This window comes from Durio zibethinus, chromosome 4 (genome assembly GCF_047325235.1).
Source record: "Durio zibethinus cultivar Kanyao isolate XHJ-2024 chromosome 4, ASM4732523v1, whole genome shotgun sequence".
Taxonomy (NCBI): Eukaryota; Viridiplantae; Streptophyta; class Magnoliopsida; order Malvales; family Malvaceae; genus Durio; species Durio zibethinus.
In genome coordinates, this window is record NC_143165.1 from 34,267,920 (window position 1) to 34,287,171 (window position 19,252).

At 32.8% G+C, this 19,252-nt stretch overlaps 2 protein-coding genes across 4 annotated transcripts; both read left to right on the forward strand.

The window, feature by feature from the left end:
- Positions 1–1,063: 1,063 nt before the first annotated feature.
- LOC111287150 (sulfhydryl oxidase 2-like) lies at positions 1,064–8,652 on the forward strand. Its single transcript, XM_022877439.2, has 11 exons — positions 1,064–1,441; positions 2,616–2,640; positions 2,724–2,816; positions 4,192–4,370; positions 5,278–5,347; positions 5,447–5,515; positions 5,631–5,704; positions 5,789–5,945; positions 6,371–6,411; positions 7,415–7,561; positions 7,640–8,652. The coding sequence occupies exons 1-11, from the start codon at positions 1,224–1,226 to the stop codon at positions 8,118–8,120; spliced, it is 1,554 nt and encodes a 517-aa protein (XP_022733174.2). The 5' UTR covers positions 1,064–1,223; the 3' UTR covers positions 8,121–8,652.
- Positions 8,653–9,768: 1,116 nt separating this feature from the next.
- Positions 9,769–15,074, forward strand: LOC111288253 (uncharacterized). 3 transcript variants are annotated; one of them, XM_022879065.2, is made up of 9 exons: positions 9,769–10,348; positions 10,795–10,979; positions 11,558–11,736; positions 11,931–12,215; positions 12,317–12,375; positions 12,466–12,502; positions 12,871–12,942; positions 13,235–13,556; positions 14,314–15,074. In XM_022879065.2, exons 1-9 carry the CDS (start codon positions 10,225–10,227, stop codon positions 14,737–14,739), a joined length of 1,689 nt encoding a protein of 562 aa, XP_022734800.1. In that variant the 5' UTR covers positions 9,769–10,224; the 3' UTR covers positions 14,740–15,074. The 3 variants fall into 3 exon arrangements, with proteins under 3 accessions (XP_022734800.1, XP_022734801.1, XP_022734802.1); XM_022879066.2 differs by having other exon boundaries at positions 9,944–10,348; positions 13,235–13,541; positions 14,314–14,931; XM_022879067.2 differs by lacking the exon at positions 12,871–12,942 and having other exon boundaries at positions 9,944–10,348.
- The last annotated feature ends 4,178 nt before the right edge of the window (positions 15,075–19,252 follow it).

The following is a 19,252-nucleotide window of genomic DNA, read 5'->3' on the forward strand; positions in this document are numbered from 1 at the left end:
ATGAGGGAGGATCTTATACATACATAACCCCTATCTGTATGCTTAGGAAAATGTTTCACAATTTAAAGTATTTAGTTGATGTATAAATGCCAATAGAAAAAAATCTAATTTCATCTTCAAAGACAAAAAATTCAAAGAATAAAAGGAAAAAATTGCACGGATGGTGATGAATTTATAGATGACACGTAAACAAATGTATTGGAGGTTTATGAAGAGTTACTTCCAACAAACAAAGAATAATTAAAAATCTAAAGTGTTTCTACCAAAATTTAACACTCTAAATCAATTATCAAAACATCTTGATGCCTAAAACACTCCTTTTTCTATTAATAAGGTGTTCAAAATTTTTAATATTTATTACAATAATTTAAATAAAAAGTAAAAATCGGAAATAATGAGATTAATTTATAGATTACAATAAAAATTGCTATTTAATAATTTAATAAAATTCTTTAACAACATATATTAGGTAAGAATATTAGAGTGTACTAATTTTAAGATATGAAAATATGTTTATGAATAATTAATTTTTTATTTTATTTATATTATTGATGAAATTAATTATAATTTATTCGTTTAATGTAAGACTAATAGATATTTAAAAGGGAAAAATATAATTAATTTAGTTTAAGTAATTATTTTTTAAGTAATAAAATTATTTTAAATAAATGAAATATACTTATTATAATACATATGTCGATCTTTTAAATTTATTTACATGTCTAAAATATTATCCATATAATTTTTTTTGTCAATAAATTTGATTTTTATATATTTATATAAGATATAAGATTGTAATTAAATTTTAAAAAATAAGTTCTAGAAAAACTTAAACTTAAAATTATCAAATATTTTTTGAACTTCATTTTTATTAAATTATTTTTAATTTAATTTTACACGACATCACAAAATACTATGATCAAAATTGATTAAATTTAATTATTTTCCTTTTTTTTTTTCCGGTTACACACAGAAATTAATCTTGGCTTGTAATAAACAACGATTATCGCACACGGCATTAATCGTCACTATTTAAAAAAAAAAAATTGTAATTTTCACTCTTACCCTATGCACCGGAAATTTCCAGACCCACCCACCACCACTTCTCCTGACCCCCTAACTCCTAACTAAGATCTCCATACATTTTTTTTTTTTTCAGTTCAATTCCTTGAAGCTGTACAAATATATATTTATACAATCAGTTTTTCCTCTTTTCCTTTCCGATGTCTCTTGTATATTGGATTCTGATTTTGAACGTTTGGATCTTAAAAGCGACGTCGTTGCAAGCGGGATCGCGGACGGTACTTCGAGTAATTGGTAATAACAACGGCGGCGGTAGTGATCCGAAGGACTATGCCCTCGAATTGAACGTCACGAATTTTGATGGAGTTCTCAAGGAAACTCCCGCCACTTACGCCATAGTCGAATTCTTCGCTCACTGGTTAGTACTCTTTTAATAAGTATCCGCTCTTGGATGCGGAACTGTTTTTAAATCTTGAGCTTCACAAGTTTCATAGTTTTGTTGTTAACACTGTTGATCATGGAAGAAAAAGTTCCTTTTTTTTTTTTAATTTGTGAATTTCTTACTTGATGAAAACTTTAATCTGCCGGAAATTAATTGTAATCAAATTTGGTTGCCGTGGTGTGGATCGGAATTTCTAATTTAAGTTAATAAACAAATATACCTAACTCTAAGTGTAGGATGGACATATTGAACCTTTATGAGTTTCCTTGGCATATAATTGAATGCATAAGTATTATATTCTGTAATTGCTGTAATTAAGAATTAGAGGGATAACTCTTTAGGAAATTGAATTTCTTTTTTAGTTCACTGTCCAAAATTGATCCTTTTATTTATTTGCATAACAAACTTCCTTGATATTATTTACTTGTAATGGTAATTTCCCCCCCCTAAACTACCTGCGTATTAGAAATTAGACACTTTCTGATAAACATTGATATGATGGTATGGCCAAGCCATCCAACTATTGGCAAAGCTTGAGAAAAATTGAACACCACCTTGTTGACAGGTAGCTGTTTCTGAAGCTGTAACTGATGAAATGGAATGCAAAATAGATCCGCAAAAATGCCTTTGAAACTACAGACAAAAATACTTGATTAACTCTTTTTCAGTGTGACATTTTGTTGTTTCCAAATGGCCTGTAGCATATTCTCCGTGTCTAACCTTTTGGAGTTGCCATATCAAAGCCAATTGTTCTTCATGGATTCTTTTACCAGACTCTTGGAGTTGGTTAGTTGCAATGTAGGAAAAGAGTTAGCAAACCAATTAATTATTGCTATTGTTCACATTTTACAGCCAGAATGATGTATGGTGTTGATTTACTAACCAACATATCCTGTTACCATCAATATAATTCGTTGCCTCATTTGCTTAATTATATGTAGTTTATAATTGCAAAAGCTTTTTCTTTTTCATAAGAATGGCATCTTTCTGTGCATGAGCATATGTGCTTGTATGCAGTGCGCTTGCCTGTTTCCGTAAAACTACCTTGCTACCTAGGTTGTGTTACGTAGCTAGTAGCTGATTTCCATGGTTCATGCCAGTTATGATGTTATATGACATTCCGCTCTTCCTTGTGATTATTACTTTTCAGGTGCCCTGCTTGCAGAAATTACAAGGTATTGTATGGTATATTTTGCATTTACCATTTTTCATATCTTCACTTTCTTATGATTTTTGCTGCTTTGCCTACAATTTGCAGCCCCATTATGAAAAAGTTGCTAGGCTTTTTAATGGACCTGATTCCGTGCATCCTGGTATCATATTGATGGCTAGAGTAGACTGTGCATCAAAGGTATTTATTTTGTCTTCTAGAGACTTGCAAAGTGCAGCCTCATGGAAATAGTGCTGTAAAAATACCTGTTTCTTCAATAGCATATATTTGCCTCACTAGAATAATTCTGGGATTTAAGATGCAGTTGAAAAGCTTGTGTACATGCAGAATTTTAACTATCAAGTTGTAAATTTTTTTGTTTAATGGGTAGAACAAGCATTTTGAACTTTAAATAGCATCTGTCATGGGACTGATGGACAATTACATTTGATAGTGATTATTCAGTGGTTGTATTTTGTTATTGCTCCATTCAAGCATTTCTTAACACTGCCAAACATCGAAAGGTATCTATTAATACTTCTTTAGTTATTTGAGAATATATATCAAAATTAATTTGTGTGAGCTTAAAAATAAGTTCAGTGCTCTTTTCCCCCTCATTTGTAGATTGAGCATATTCTGTTGGATAATGAACTTAGTAAGCTGTCAATATCTAAATCAAAATCTTTACTATCCCTTCCTCACCCTCCTTAGTGGCATAAGTTTTCTTTGCCCAGTTTTAATGGTACCTTTGGCGTTCTTCCTTAGAAGTGAAGTTAAGCATACTCAAGTTGATATAGGGGCCTCATAATTGTAAAGAGGAAAAAAAGAAGAAGAAATTCCATAAACTCCGAAATTCAAATTGTTTGTCAGGCTCTTTTAGTTTGAGACATTGAGTCCCGATTTATTCTCATTGCATAACTAATCACTAACCTTGTCCACAAGGTATCTAGAAGTTTCATATTGGTGTGAACTGAAGGTTCTCTGTACATGGAGTGGTTTGTCGAATGTTCCTGAAAATTTCCAAGAAATGAAAATCGTTGGAAATTGAGACTTCTTTTAAAATGATTTGTGGATTGTTATTTGTTAGGAAGATCTTATATATTTCAAACACAATTTTCTGTGTTATTTTTGTTGATAAGAAGCACAGAGAATTAGAAATTCGGGACCAAGTGAATCTAATATTGTGCAGATCAGATCCTGGAAGTACATAATTGAGACAATAATTGCTTAGATGTTACCTCTTTAATGTTTTCTGTCATTCTGGCCTTCTCCAGTTGCTGTGTAAAGTTTTAAATATGAAAATTAAGTAAAAGCAGCATTGTTAATATCATTATCTATTTAATTATTTTTGTTTTGTGAGTGATTTTTCAGAGTTGGAATATAGCCATGTAATGTGGCTATTCATTTTAGTCCATGCATTAGATTTACTACTTATTTAGCCTTGTTCTGTTAACTAACCTCCATATAAAATATTGCATTCCTTTTTGGCGCACCTCCTTCTGGCTCTTGTTTAAGGTTGTTGAAAAATCTGTTTTGTTAATTTTACTTTGGTTCTTTGACTTCTTTGGCAGCACAGATAAACACCAAACTTTGTGATAAGTTTTCTGTCGGTCACTATCCTATGCTGTTTTGGGGTCCTCCTACAAAGTTTTCTGCTGGCTGGGAGCCCAAGCAAGCAAAAAGTAAATTACGTGTAATTGATGATGGACGGACAGCTGAACGCTTGCTTAATTGGATCAATAAGCAAATAGGAAGGTATGAGGTATCTTCATCCACCACTTATTTGATATACAACATCTTTATAATCCGAACTAGTGATCATTTGAAATTATTGAGTTGTAAAATAAATTCAATTATGAGGGCTTTACTATCCATTATTGTGAAAGAGACTATGTTTTTTACAAAAAAATTTCCCATTTACTTATACATTTGGGAATTGCTCAATAATCTGTCTGGTAAAAGAATGTTATTTATATAATAATATAATTTTTGACACCAAATGCAGGAAGACGTTTTGATAGTTAATAGAATATAAGATTAATTATAAAATTCGTGGTTGCATGTGGCATGCATCAAACTGACGTAACATATAGGAGAATGATTTATTCTTCAGATTCAATTGAAGCTTATGCTAAGTCTGTAGAACTATGTTGGCATATTATTACAAATCCTTGAGACAAACTATGATTGAATAGTTTAATGCGTTGCCAGAAATTTATTGTGTGCCAAAGTGTGTATGAGTAGGAAGGGCAGCAAGTTCAGTTTCTATGGTGTTTGGTTTTGTAACACAGACATTGACTCAAATCTATACCTGATTTCTGAAAAATTCAGAATTATAATTTATGGGAAAAAATGCAAAGTGACAGTTGAAGGTTTCACTGTCACACCTGATGGCATCAATCATTATGCTAGTCTTACAAAACCGGGGTGGGGACTGGATTGGAACTTTGAACCTTTTGAAGGTAGGGTATGGCAACCATTGGCGGTGGGGGAGGTTCTGGAGTGTAAAGAAATCTGCTTCTGTTCTCACAATGTACTTATAAAAAATGGGTGCTTGATTGATCTTCTAATAATAAGTTAATGCCGAAGATTTGCACTTATCTATGAAATTTTGACCACCAGCTCTAGTCATTTGATTTCTACTGCTTGTACACCCTTTCAGTTCATATGGCTTGGATGATGAAAAATTTGAAAATGAGCATCTTCCATCCAATATATCAGATCCTGGACAGGTATTTTCATGCATTTCCAATTTTCTTCTTGAATAATGCATGTTTTAGGTTTTCAATTTGCTTGGCATTTTAACTTCTTTGTTATTTGGCTTTTGAAAGATTGCTCGAGCCATATATGATGTGGAGGAGGCAACCACAACTGCCTTTGACATCATTTTAGAACACAAGGTGGGGATTCTCTATCTTGTGTAGATTTTCCTCTTTTTTTCACGTGTGTATGTATACATATACGAGGCTGGGAATTTTTTTATCTTCAAAAGTTGCTAAATATGATGTCCTGCAGATGATTAAATCAGAAACTCGAGCTTCACTCATAAAATTCCTTCAGCTTTTAGTGGCTCATCATCCTTCCAGGAGGTAAAGATCCAACTTTTCAGTATGTACCTTGGCTTGGCTTTGTATGGTGTTTCCTTAATTGTATTGTTACTATATTTGTATTAGGTGTCGAAAGGGAAGTGCAGAAGTACTCGTGAACTTCGATGACTTGTGCCCATTAGATATGTGGTCATCTGATGGACATGATGCTGCCACCAATACCATGAAAGGGGTGCTACATAATTTCCAGATTTGTGGAAAGGAAGTTCCTCGTGGATATTGGGTAGGTACTAAATGGAAATTTTGGTTTGTTATAATAGTTTCTTTCTGTGCATATATTTGAAAATGGTAATATTATGCAGTACCATGTAGGCAGAGTTAAATGCCTTTTATTTGCTTTACATGAATTTTTTGATGGCTGACTTGGAGCTAGTTAACTTGCTTGCTGTGACCTGGAATCCCTAATATTAAGCTAGATGATTGTTAGTTACCAATAAGTGGTTGCTACACCCATTTCATGTGATTCATTGCCTCCCCATTTATCTACTCAAAAAGAGCATATTATGAATGATTTCTCAGCTGGGAGATTGTCAATTGATTGCTTCCTTTTTGTTTTTGTCCAAGATAAAATATATTCTTTTGATAATATTATTTGGAGTTTCTCTTTTTAATAGTTGCTTTTTGCCATTTGGATGTTCTATTTTGCAGATGTTTTGTCGTGGCAGCAAGAACGATACCAGGGGCTTTAGGTAATGATTTAAAAATCCTTAATTTTTATCTCATGCTTTTTTTAAAGAAAATTTTCAACCTTTCCAATCGGTGGTTCCTCAAAATCTCTTTGGGCATTGCTTTTGGTATAAAAAAGATGTTTTACGTCTCTGTGAACCCATCAAGCAGTATCTTTCTTCCCATAGGGTCTGTGCATAGGAGATAGCAGAGTAGGGTTTTATAATCTTGGGTGTTGATCGGTGAACAATCAACAAATATTTTTAAATCCTTCATTGATCAATTACATTGTCGTAGTTCCTTCTAGAGGGGAAAAAAAAAAAAACCTCATCGTATACCGTAAGGAAATTATATTCCTACAAAAATATAGTTGTGGGTGTTGGTCCAGAGATAGGAGGATCTATGGGATTAAAGAGAGAAAGGAAGAAACAAAGAAGAAAGAGAGGAGTAGGTTGTCAGTGATCCAATTCACTCGTTGAAGCTCATGAACAAGCTCGGTTTAAACTAATTTATGTTAAGCTTTTTTTTTTGTTTAGCCATAGAATAACAACAAATTAAGATACTTTGCAATGGGGCATGAGGTTGTTTATGCAAAACTGAATTTAGGGTGTGGGATGTAGTGAGTAAAAATATAAATGTTAAATTTGAATATGGGGTGTTTTTAGAAATGGAGTGTCAAAAGTGTTTTCTGAGGTTTATTTAGATTTCCCTAAAAAATTAATTAAATAACTCATAAAATCAAAATTTAATACCACAATACACTTAGTCTTCGAATTATGCTTTACTTTCAAAAATGGCTAAATATCATGCATTTGGGGACAGCTTTTATAAGATAACCTTGTCATGAAAATTGTTTTACTCTGTCAAACTAGCCCTCTCTCATAGTTACTTTTTCCAATAATTTGATAACTAAGAATATTTCTTTTTCAACAATTATAAGCCTTGCATACAAGTCAATTATAATAGAGCGTCCTTCAGTTGTAATTGATCTGCAAGGTGCCAATAGTTATTCATATTTGTTTGCAGTTGTGGATTGTGGGTTTTGATGCATTCACTCTCTGTGAGGATTGAGGATGGAGAGAGCCAGTTTGCATTTACATCTATATGTGATTTTATTCACAACTTCTTTATCTGCGAGGAGTGCCGTCAACATTTTTATGAGATGTGTTCAAGGTAAATTTGACTCCAAAGCAAGTTATTTACTTAAATATGTAAGTTCATTTCATCTAACTGCAAATATCTAATTTACAGTGTTACTAGTCCTTTCAAGAAAGCCCGTGACTTTGCCCTTTGGTTGTGGAGTGCGCATAATGAAGTTAACGAGAGATTAATGAAGGAAGAAGCATCTCTAAAAACTGGAGATCCCAAGTTCCCAAAGATGATTTGGCCTCCAAAGCAGCTTTGTCCTTCATGTTATCGCTCCCAAGTTCCCAAAGATAAAGGAAGCAGTCAGATCGATTGGGACCGGGATGAAGTGTTCAAGTTTTTAGTCAGTTATTATGGAAATGAACTTGTATCTTTGTACAAAGAAAAGAGTCTTCTTGCTGATGATGGGACCAATGGAACTCTGGATGATTTGGTGGCCTCAACAAACGCAGTTGTGGTGCCTGTGGGGGCTGCACTGGCTATTGGTCTTGCTAGCTGTGCATTCGGAGCACTTGCTTGCTACTGGCGTTCTCAGCAGAAGAATCGGAAGTATTACCACCAACTATACTCTTTAAAGAACACATGATACTTACGCGGATATGAGTACTTTCAAATAGGATTAAAAAGCGTTGGAGTGAAAAGGGATGAAAAAAGGGTGGGAGGAAAGATGTGGAGAGAGAGGTTTTGATAATTAGGATGTATGTTTCTTATTTGACTTCCTTCCACCATTTATCAGGCGAAGGAGAAGATGGAATTAAGATTACTAAAACAACAAAAAATCACACACAACCTTTAAGATGCCCAGTCGGATGACCTCAAGCTCCAAGTAGAACTCCAGAGTACAGCCCTATACCAACTTGAGCTCCTATTCTAATCAGTTGTCTATGAAGCTCATCATGAAATTTAGTTTTGGTTTCGATAGATTTAGCATAAGGTTGATTTTGAGAAAGAAATGTCTTACATCTATGTTCATAACTTCCATTCGCATGTGGCATGCTGCATTGAATACTTTGAATGACTTTTGTGAATTGTCTGATTCAACTGTCGATCAACTCCTTCAATCGACCTGATTTTGTTCTTGGGATGATAAATAGTAAAGAATGAAAAGCTTTTTTTTTTTTTTTGTGTAAAGTAAAGAACTATACGAAGTCGAATGTGGGGATATTGTATAAACCCCTTTATTAAAGATTGGCCTTAATATATTTGCGCATTCCATATTAGCAAATAACACAAATAACAGAGAAAATAAAATTTGCTTGAAAAAAAAAGAAGTAAATAACAAATTTATAATTCTTTGATCAACGGGTAGAAATAGATAAATGAAAAGCCATAGCTCGCATAAGCCGTTAGATCTAAAAAGCGGTCCTTCACCGACGGGGCGCGCTAACAAAAAACCGACCCGGTTCTCATTCCCACGAATCAAGCGCGTAATGAGCGGCGATCACATCATCCCTGTTTCACACCGCTACTCAGTTCGCTGCTTTTCATGATTGATGATTTGCGGGTTCCACCCACCGCGGCGTACTCTAACCTGGACTTATTTATCGTGGGGATGGATGACTAACTTGTCACCAGGTGGGCTCCCCCCTGCTTTACTCTAATCACGTGCCACATTTATCTCACGCTCTCTGCAGTTATAGTAAATTCTCTACACACGGAATCTACACGCATATGCTGGAGTCACTTTCTACACCGTTGGATCTCACCAGTATCCCATTGAAATGATGGAGGATCCCAATGTTCAAAGGAATTGATTGATTTAGTGTAACAGATTCGTAGGAAAATGATGGTACAGTGCACCTAAACACAGAACATCATTCGACAAAGATTGTGTTTAAAACATTAAGGGTTTATTTTAATCAATCAAAATTAATTAAAAAAAAGGATATGTATTTTGTATTTCTAATTTTCTATTCCCATTGCTCAACACAAGTACCCAAATTTAAGAGTAAATAATAATATATTCATGATTATTGTATAATTTGAAATTAATAAAATAAAAATTAAATTTAAAAAATATGAACGAAAATAAAATAACTTGATAGTGTATCCGCTTATAAAAGGAACGGCATTTTAAGCAACGAGAAAAATGAGGATTTTCAGTTACAGCATTAGGGGAAATTAGAAAAATATAAAGAGCTGAGTCTGCATAAAGTAAAAGTACTAAAGGACAAAACAGTGGGTGGAAAGTAAAGCAGAAAATAAAAGAAGGAAAGACCATTTGCAGATTTGCTATTGGTTTTATATTTTTATTCTTTGCTTAATCCACTAAAATGGATATTTGCCTCATTCTTTCATTGTTTATAAAAATACTATAAGCTAAGCTCGGCAACTGCTCAGCTTAAATGTTTAAAGCAAAGGTACTAAGGTTGGTTTATTAATACCACTCCCACCCGCCTTTTCGGTCTCCTTCTTCCAATCCCATGTGACTCTGTCTCTCTTTTCTCTCTTTGTCTCCAATCAATCCCCCCTTAAAAATCTTTCTTTCTTTTCTTTTACTTCTTTGATTATATTACTGCATCAAATCATGAAGCAGACACGTTAATAGTTTCTTCTGTTGCTTTTCACTCCACTGCTGACTTTGGTTCTAGTTTTGTGATCCTGGGGTGTCCCTAGGATTTGGCTTTTTGGATTTGCCAAATCTTTGAGGATAGAATGAGTTTCGTGTGAAGTTTTCCTTGAAACTGCAAATGAAGAAGATCATTTTGTTTAGATGCTTCATTTTCTTGCTCATTGTAGGCTTTGGTTGTTTGAGCTCAGTTCCAGCTTTGCCTCAAAATGGATCAATCAGAGATCATGTCAAGTTTATTATTGGTTGGTGTTATAATTCTGTTTTGGTTTCTAGCATAATGTGACGTAACTGTTTAAGTTTTCATTGCTTTTATACTTTTTTCCCCTTTTATCTGGGTCTCTTGTCTTATGTGGTGGTAATGTGATCTGATATTCTTTTTTACGTTTGGTTGCCGAGGAAAAAAGAACAGAACAGGGAAGAAAAAGGGAATTTTGAGTACTGGGATTATGTCTTTTTTGGGTTTCGAGAAAGATACGATTTTTTTTCTTTTGCTAAACTATAAGCCAATTTGAAGTACTGGTCTGAGTTCAGTGCTGGTTACGAAAAATCTAATCTTTATTTTCTCTTTTGCTTTTTCTCAACGCCTCCTGTGATCTTAACCTATGTAATTAAGCCAAAGTAAAGGCTTTTGTTGCTATTAACTATCTCAAATTGTTTCATATGTAGTGTCTGTTTGTTGTGTGTGCAGGAGGGGTGAATTTAGGTCCATGGAAGAATGAAATATCTGAGTTGGCACAAGCACCGGCACCTACAAGTGATGAGCCTCCAAGCACGCTGGTGTTGGCAGCAAAAAGGACTAATAGGCCGGACATTCTTCGCCATTTCAAGCATTATCTCGGTGGGTGGGATATTACCAACCGGCATTATTGGGTGGTAAAGTCTTCGCTCTGTCTTGCATTCTTGTTAGTCTTTTGATTGATCTGTTGAATCTGATTGCTTTAGAGATGGTTCATTCTAGGTATTATTGGACAGTAAATATCATATTTGAGTTTATAAAGACTATATGTTTATGCTGAGATTAGAATCTATGTCAAATGAGATTAGACCGTAAACATATGTAGAAATAGTGACAGGGAAACTGATAATGGTTGGAACAGTTATTGTTGTTGGGAAGAAAGTGTCATATATTCAAGAAAGAAAAGAAGGAAGAAAAATGCTAGAAAAATTAATGTTCTCCATGATCCTGACTCTTCTGGTATTTGTCTGACAAGAGTCAGAAGCTTTTTTATTGATCTTTTAGAAGAAGAAATATAGTGTGGTTGTTCATTTTTCAATGAACTGGGGTAGGAGGATTATGGCTATTAGAAAGTAAATATCGCAGAACAATTAGAAAATTTTCTTAGAGGAACAATGTTCACTGGCAAACAACAGCTTTGTTATATATGCCCCACTCGCTAAGCCTTAAAAGCTGCAATTTGCATGCGAATTCTAAAGATAATTTGTGTCTGCAGTCTGTTGGATTTACAGGTGCTGCTGGATTCATTTTTGCTGTCCTGTGGTTTGTTTCTTTTGGCTTGGTTCTTGCGGTATATCATTGCTGTGGGTGGAGAATAAACATCAAAGGAAAAAGATCGGATCAATCCCAAACGATTTGTCTTATAATGCTCATATTGTTCACAAGTGCCGCAGCGTAATAATCCAAACTTAGGAGCTTTTCCATCTTATTTACTTAGTATTATTCTCTTTTGCAAAATTTTATTGCACACTTATATATGCATCTTCTAATGGAATATATGAATTTTTCTATGCACATTTTCTTTCTCCAAACTAATCCATTGACTTCTTTTGTACTAGCTTTTTTAACTGCAAATCTTTTACGAACAGGACTGGATGTATTCTTCTTTCTATTGGGCAAGATGAATTTCATGATGAAGTGTTGCATACTTTGAAATATGTTGTAAACCAGTCAGACTACACTGTGCAAATCCTAAAAAATGTTACACAGTATCTATCTCTAGCAAAAACCATCAACGTGGCCCAGGTGTTCCTTCCTTCTGATGTCATGACTGACATCGACAAGTTGAACATAGATCTAAACAGAGCTGCAGATACACTTACAGAGAAGACCAATGAAAATGCTGTCAAAATAAGAAGAGTCTTCAATGCTGTGTATGGTCCCCTGAACCACTTAATATTATCTCATTACTTTAGAATTAGCAGGCAAATCAAAATATTAATACTTAGACGTCCAATTTCAAATATATTTTCAGGCGATTAGCACTTATCACGGTGGCAGTGGTGATGTTAATTTTGGCTCTGCTTGGTCTTTGTAAGTATCACTAGAAGATATTGCTGACTCATATCTAATATGTTTCTTTATCATTTACCTATCTGACATTTGTGCCTTATTTTTGTGCAGTATTGTCGATTCTAGGGCACCAACATGCCATTCACATGTAAGTTCTTTTGGTGCCTATGTAGTCTTAGAAAAATGTTCTCAATATTCCATCTATACTTTTACATTACAAATTATAAATGAAAAAGGTAATAACTAAATTTTGTTTTACGATTTTCTGTATATTGGAAAATTATTAAAATTGGTTCTCCAACTTTTTACTACATTGGAATCCTTTGTTTTCCAATTTTTCAAATTTAGTTATTTACCTTATCTTATTGATCTCATTTAGAGTGTAAATGGAAATGGAAAATGGAAATCATGTTCTGAAACTAAACAGCTGCTTGGTCTTTGGTTGGTGATTTCTCTTCTGTCAATTATACTACAACTTTAAATCCCTTTCTGACACTTAACAACAAATTGTTGCAGATTCATAGTCAGTGGATGGTTACTAGTAGCTGTTACATTCATTCTTTATGGAGTTTTTGTAATCATGAACAAGTAAGATGTTAGATCTTAAAGTGGAGAGATTTCTAAAATTTTCCTACATATTTGGTTGCTTATAAAAACCTAAAATCCAGTATGGCATCCATCATACCATTTGCATGTCTATAGAATGCTAGCGTTTAATGCAAGATGCATCAACACCTTTGCATTCAATACTTCAAAGTTGCTTGCTGAAACAATATTTGAAATTGTATCAATTTTGATGCCTGTAGTTTGTTTGAACAAATTGAATGCCCATGGGGATGTCATTGTCTGACGGATGTTTGATCGTTTTTGTGTGTTTCAGTGCAATTTCTGACACTTGTTTGGCAATGGAAGAATGGGTGGAAAATCCCCATGCTGAGACTGCTCTTAGCAACATCCTTCCTTGTGTTGATCAGAGAACAACAAACCATACGCTCACTCAGAGTAAACAAGTCATCTATAGTATAGTAAATGTTGTCAATAGATATATTTACTCCGTTGCCAACTCAGATCCTTCCCCAGATGACAATCGTTATTATAATCAGTCTGGGCCTCCAATGCCTCCTCTATGCTACCCATTTGACTCTCAGCTACAAGATCGCCAGTGTGGGTCTTATGAGGTGTCTATGGTAAATGCTTCTCTGGTATGTCTATCAAAGATAATTTGGGTTTTTTTTTTTCAGAATTTATTTCCCATAAACATTTCTAGATAAACTTTCATCCTTCCAAAGTGAATAAACAGTCCTTGAATATCTAATAGCTATTTTTGCATGTGCTGTACTGCTTGATCTACCTTCAAGCCTTAGTTGATATATCCATTTTCAGCCCTCTAAATATCTATGATTTATGCATTCAATATTGTGTTGTCATCAGCTTTGGTCAAGGTTATAATCTAAATGAATTTCATTGCTCTTTATTTTTGTTCTTAAAGATGTTCTGATAGAAATGAGTTTTAACCCTCCCCCCCCCCCCCCCCCCCCCCCACACACACACACACCATAATTATGGTTTCAGAAAGAAGTGAATTATGGGTTTGGTGTGTTTGTGTTAGTAGCCACATACCTAAGACCATGCAGTGTCCGAGAATAGTACGATTTTATTTGTTGTGACAACTAAACTTCTTGGGATATTGGGAAAACATAAAAATAGTAAAATCATTTAGGGCTAAAGCATGAACTTGCAATCAGGCATTTGACGAAAGATGAAAAATTCAACTAAAACAACTCAATAAGGGTTAAGGCATAATCTTTCAGGTAGCATTTACAAATGAAGTATCACTTTTCTGCCCTTAGTGATGATGATAAACACTTCATTGCAAATCATGTACTAAAAATTAGAAGGCTTTTCTATTCTTGTGCATGAAAAATTCGACTCAACTCAATTAAATTTTAAAATTTTCAGGTTTGGCAGAACTACACATGCATGGTATCAGCATCTGGGCTATGCACCACCACAGGAAGGATAACGCCTGACCGATTCACACAGCTGGTGGCAGCAGTTAATGAGAGCTATGCTCTCGAGCACTATACACCACCCTTACTTTGCCTGCAAAATTGTGATTTTGTCAGGGATACGTTCCAAAACATCACCTCAAATTACTGCCATCCATTGGAGCTTTACCTTAAGATGGTAAATGCAGGGTTGGGCTTAGTCTCAGTAGGAGTCTTGCTCTGTTTAGTTCTCTGGATACTCTATGCAAACCGCCCCCGAAGGGAGGAAGTGTTTGTGAAGCTATCCTTGCCAATAAAATGTTTGAGTTGCAAGAACAATTTCAGCACAAACAGCAACAATAATACAACACCGTCAAACATGACAAATGGAGTCTAAGTTATAGCAAGAAATTAGGTTTCAGTCTTTCACTTTCCATTGTATCGCAATTCGCATGCCAGGAAAAGAAAAAAAAAAAAAAAAAACCAAGGTGGGGCAAAGCTCCATTTTGAGTTGGGAGGGTCATATATCATTTCTGTCAATTGTCTTGTTATATGTTTATGGTAAATGCTGTTTACATTGGATGTGCTACTTGTATGCCATCATTTGTCTTGGTTCTTAAGAAAAGCTGGAAAAAAAATTACAGAAGTTGTCACTCATAATGCAGAGTGCAGTAAATAAAAATGAACTGGTAATTGGTGGAAGGAATCAACCATCGATCCCATTCCATGAAATCTTATTCTGTACTGATTTACAATGTTTTGAGTCTATGAGATGTAATATCCAATTCAAACCATTTTCCTCAGTTCCAAGTATTTTGGTAAGACAAGAATTTGCTGCAATAAACAACCAATGCATCAACTCCAAGAACAACATAAAAGGAAGCCATTGATATCAAAAGAAAAAGGTTCAATTTCCTGCAACAGAAATCTCAATAGCTTGACATATCCCTTGAATTACATCAAATTAACCGTCCATATAGCTTCTAAATTAGGCATCTCAAGTACCAATCCTTTTTCTAATTAAGAAACTCAAAAAATAGACCAAGAAATACATGTGTGTATATATATATATATATATATGTATGTATGTATGTATGTATATATATTTCTCGATCGTCAACTAGAAAAGTCAGTTCCAGAAATATCCCGCAATAAGTCGTTGAGAAAAACAAAAGAAAACCATTGATAGCACAAAAATTCACCATGATCCAGTTCAATATCTGATGGAGGTTCAAGCAATCTCCGGGGCCTCTTTGACACTACAAGCACTTCTCCATGAACAACAATTGATTCACAGCAACACCAATCTGGAGAAGTAACGGCCACTTGATTGATCATCATGTTATTCGCAGATTAAGTGACATTGATCTTAAACCCTCCCAAGTTCATCCCCAGAACCGCACCATCATTGAAAGCAACCAAATCATGCCAGAAGAAGATGGAAGGATACTCACTGAAATTCCCAATGTAACCCTTCATTTTCATAGCATCATCAAGAGGAGCAAAGAGAGTCAAAGCTGCGGTTGGGGCCTTAAACCCCAGTAGCTGCAAATTGAGAAATGAGGCCATAACAGAGTATCCTCTTGACCTTAAAACCAAACTAGCCTCATTAAATGAATAAACATCACCATTCATTGATGGGGCATAGCTAGGATTAGGCGTTGAAACCTGGAAACTCGGGTCGAAAAACTCTTGGATTCCAAAGATAATCAAAGACCCATCATCGAATATAGAGGAGTCGTCGATCCTGACACGGTTAAGAGAAACGACATCATCGGGAGGAGATGAGGTGAGGATGATGGAGTGGTTGGGGAGGAGATTGGGGATGGTGGAGACCGTGAGGGTTTCAAGGAATTGGAGCAGAGAAAGTGGGGGCTGTCTCGAGAGTGGAAGCCACGGAAAGGAAGTCGGAGTCGGAGAGGATTTCGGCGGCGTGGAGGAAGGTTTGGGAGGGGAGAGGGGAGGAAAGTGAAAAGAGAGAAAGGAGGATGAGAAATCTTGATGCCATTTTGGAGTGTGAATTTGTCGATTGCAGAGGGTGAGTAGGGGAAAGGTTGTTAATTTTGGCGGGAAGGCTTTAGACACGTGGAAGAATGTGATTGGGAATGAGAAATTCGTTAACCCGAGTTGTTAACTGTTATGCGGATTGTCGAAAATGCACTTCCCTTATTTTGTCGGCTATTATATATATATATATATATTAGTATAAATTAATATTTTTAAAAAAATTATATTTAATATTTTAAAATTTATAATATATATAAAATATTATATTTGATTAATTTTGTTATTAAAAAATAAATATTTAAAAAAAAATTATATATTTTTACTTTGCATTATTTTATTTACAATAATATTTATACACTTAAAATTTATATCAAATAAAAATAAATTACACATTTTCCTTAAAAGAACAAAAATATGTATTATCAAATGATGAATTAAATAATAACAAAAATATAAGCATACTTACACTTTTATAATCTTATTCAAATTACTATACAATATATGAAAAATATTAAGAAATGTGAGAAAAATTAAAAAAATATTAATTTTCATAAAAACAATACCTTGAAAAAAGAAATATACAAACAATAAAAAATAAATTACTATAATAATAGAATTTCAAAAAGTTGCAATCAAAAAATAAAAAAATGATATAACACATTACATTTATTACATTTATAATCTTTAATTTATATAATAACTCTTGGATGACAGTTAGGATTAAATAAATATTTTTTAAATTAATTTTTTAAAATTAAAAAGATATAATAAGTGATAAAAATTAAATCAAATTTTTTATCCATTTTTTAAATAAAAAATTGATAATCTTATATAAATATATAAAAGTAAAAAATTTTAATAAAAAATAAAATTTTCTAATGTGGATGGTCTAATATTTTAACATGTGGACAATCTTTAGCTACCGCCATGTGTCCTGCATTTATTCTCATCATGTATATAAATTTATTTGATTTCATATAAATTTATTTTAATATATTAATTATATTTATTTATTTAATTTTAATTGACTTACTTTTTATTTCTAATAAAATATTCGAAATTATAGATATAGTATTTAAAAAAAAACATGTTGAAACTTAAATGAATCCATTATAATTGATTTCCATAAATTTATGCCATTTTTTTTTTTTTTTTGCATTAAGGTAAAGACTCCCTATTTCCAATTATATGAAAAAAAAACTATTATACATAGGATATCTTGATGTAATCTAGCTTAGAAGGCCATTCTCTAATTACATTAGCTTTAAAATCAAGGTAAACCTATCAAACTCTTCCACAATTACAATTCGGTTTTTTTTTTAATAATTTATATTTCAAATTATGAGTGTTTGGTTAGTTTCAATTTGTACCATTATCATGAAAGAAAACTGATTTTTTACAATTTTTACCTTTATTTTTTGTTTTTTTTTTGGTAAATTCTCAAGTCTCAAACATGAAATTTTAATTTAATTATTTAAAATTGCAATAGTTATTTTTTTCAAACCTAGTTTCTCTCACCAACTCTGCAAATGGTTTGTTTGTATTTTTATTTTTTTTTTGCTTAAAAGTGTAAATATCACCAGTACTATTATCATGATACCGTTGCCATTTGTTTAAAATGTTCTCTTATGAAAATATATATTTGTAATATGATAGACATACACTGCTTTATTTAGTTAATATACTTATTTTGTTTTTATTTTAAGAGCTTTTTTTATTAGTTAATTTTATTTCGGTTTTAATTTTTAGACAAATTATTTTCAATATTTTTATTTAAAAATATTTAGCTTTTTCATTTCTTTTTTTTTATCATAGGTTATTACTAGAATTTAAATGGATGATATAAATTGCAAGAGTATGGGTGAAGAAATTATGAAAGATGATAATCAAAGAAAGATCTTCAATGACACTATATACAACATGGATGATATAAACCACAACAGTACCAGTGAAGAAATCACAAGGATTGATGATCCAAAAAAGATTGTCAACAACACTACATCTAATGTGCCCAAGAAGATTGAAAAGAAACCAACACTTCAAAAGAGGAAATTTAAAGTTATTAGGGATTTTTCATTTTTCTGTGGAATAAATACTCTGAAATTTTCAAAAGAATCAAGTTTGGCATAATACAAAATTTTCTATCTTTGATATTCACTTTTCAACATTTTAAGCTTTGACCATCACTTACTTACTACACTTTAACTTTTAATTTCATGGTTTGATTTATTTAATTTCACATTCCATATTAATTTTTACTTTTATTTCTTATTATACTCTTCAATATGATATAACAAATCAAAAATTTGTGATTGTTAATGTGTTACTTGAATGAAAAATCAATGCTTATAGAACCACATCATGGCAGATACAATGTTAATCCAAAAATTTTCAATGTTACTCATAAAAATTGCAATTTATAATTTTCAATTTGCATATATATGAACAAATCAAGTAGTCAACTATACATGTTTTAATTTTTACCAAAAAATATGAATTAATTATATATAATTTTAAAATAAGAATCGTTTATGTTAGACAATTATGATAGTCAATAGTTCATAGCAAAAAGTTGCTTTGAATATTATTTTTTAAAATTAATGAAAGGTCATTCATCTATGGGTATAAGTGAACAAAGCTTTTGACAAACCATTCGTAAATATGTTTGTTTATGTTTGTTTATTAAGCTTAACAAATAATCTTGAATACTATTTGTGCATTCATTTATTAAACGAATCGAATATGAACAACTGTTTATTTGTTTCTTTATGTTCACGAACAAACTCGTTTACAATTCGCTTAAAACTAGTTTGTTTGTTGTTCGCCTGCTGTTCATTTGCTATTTGTTTATAATAATACTAATAAATTAAATTTTTATTCCTTTATCCTAATCATATTTTAAG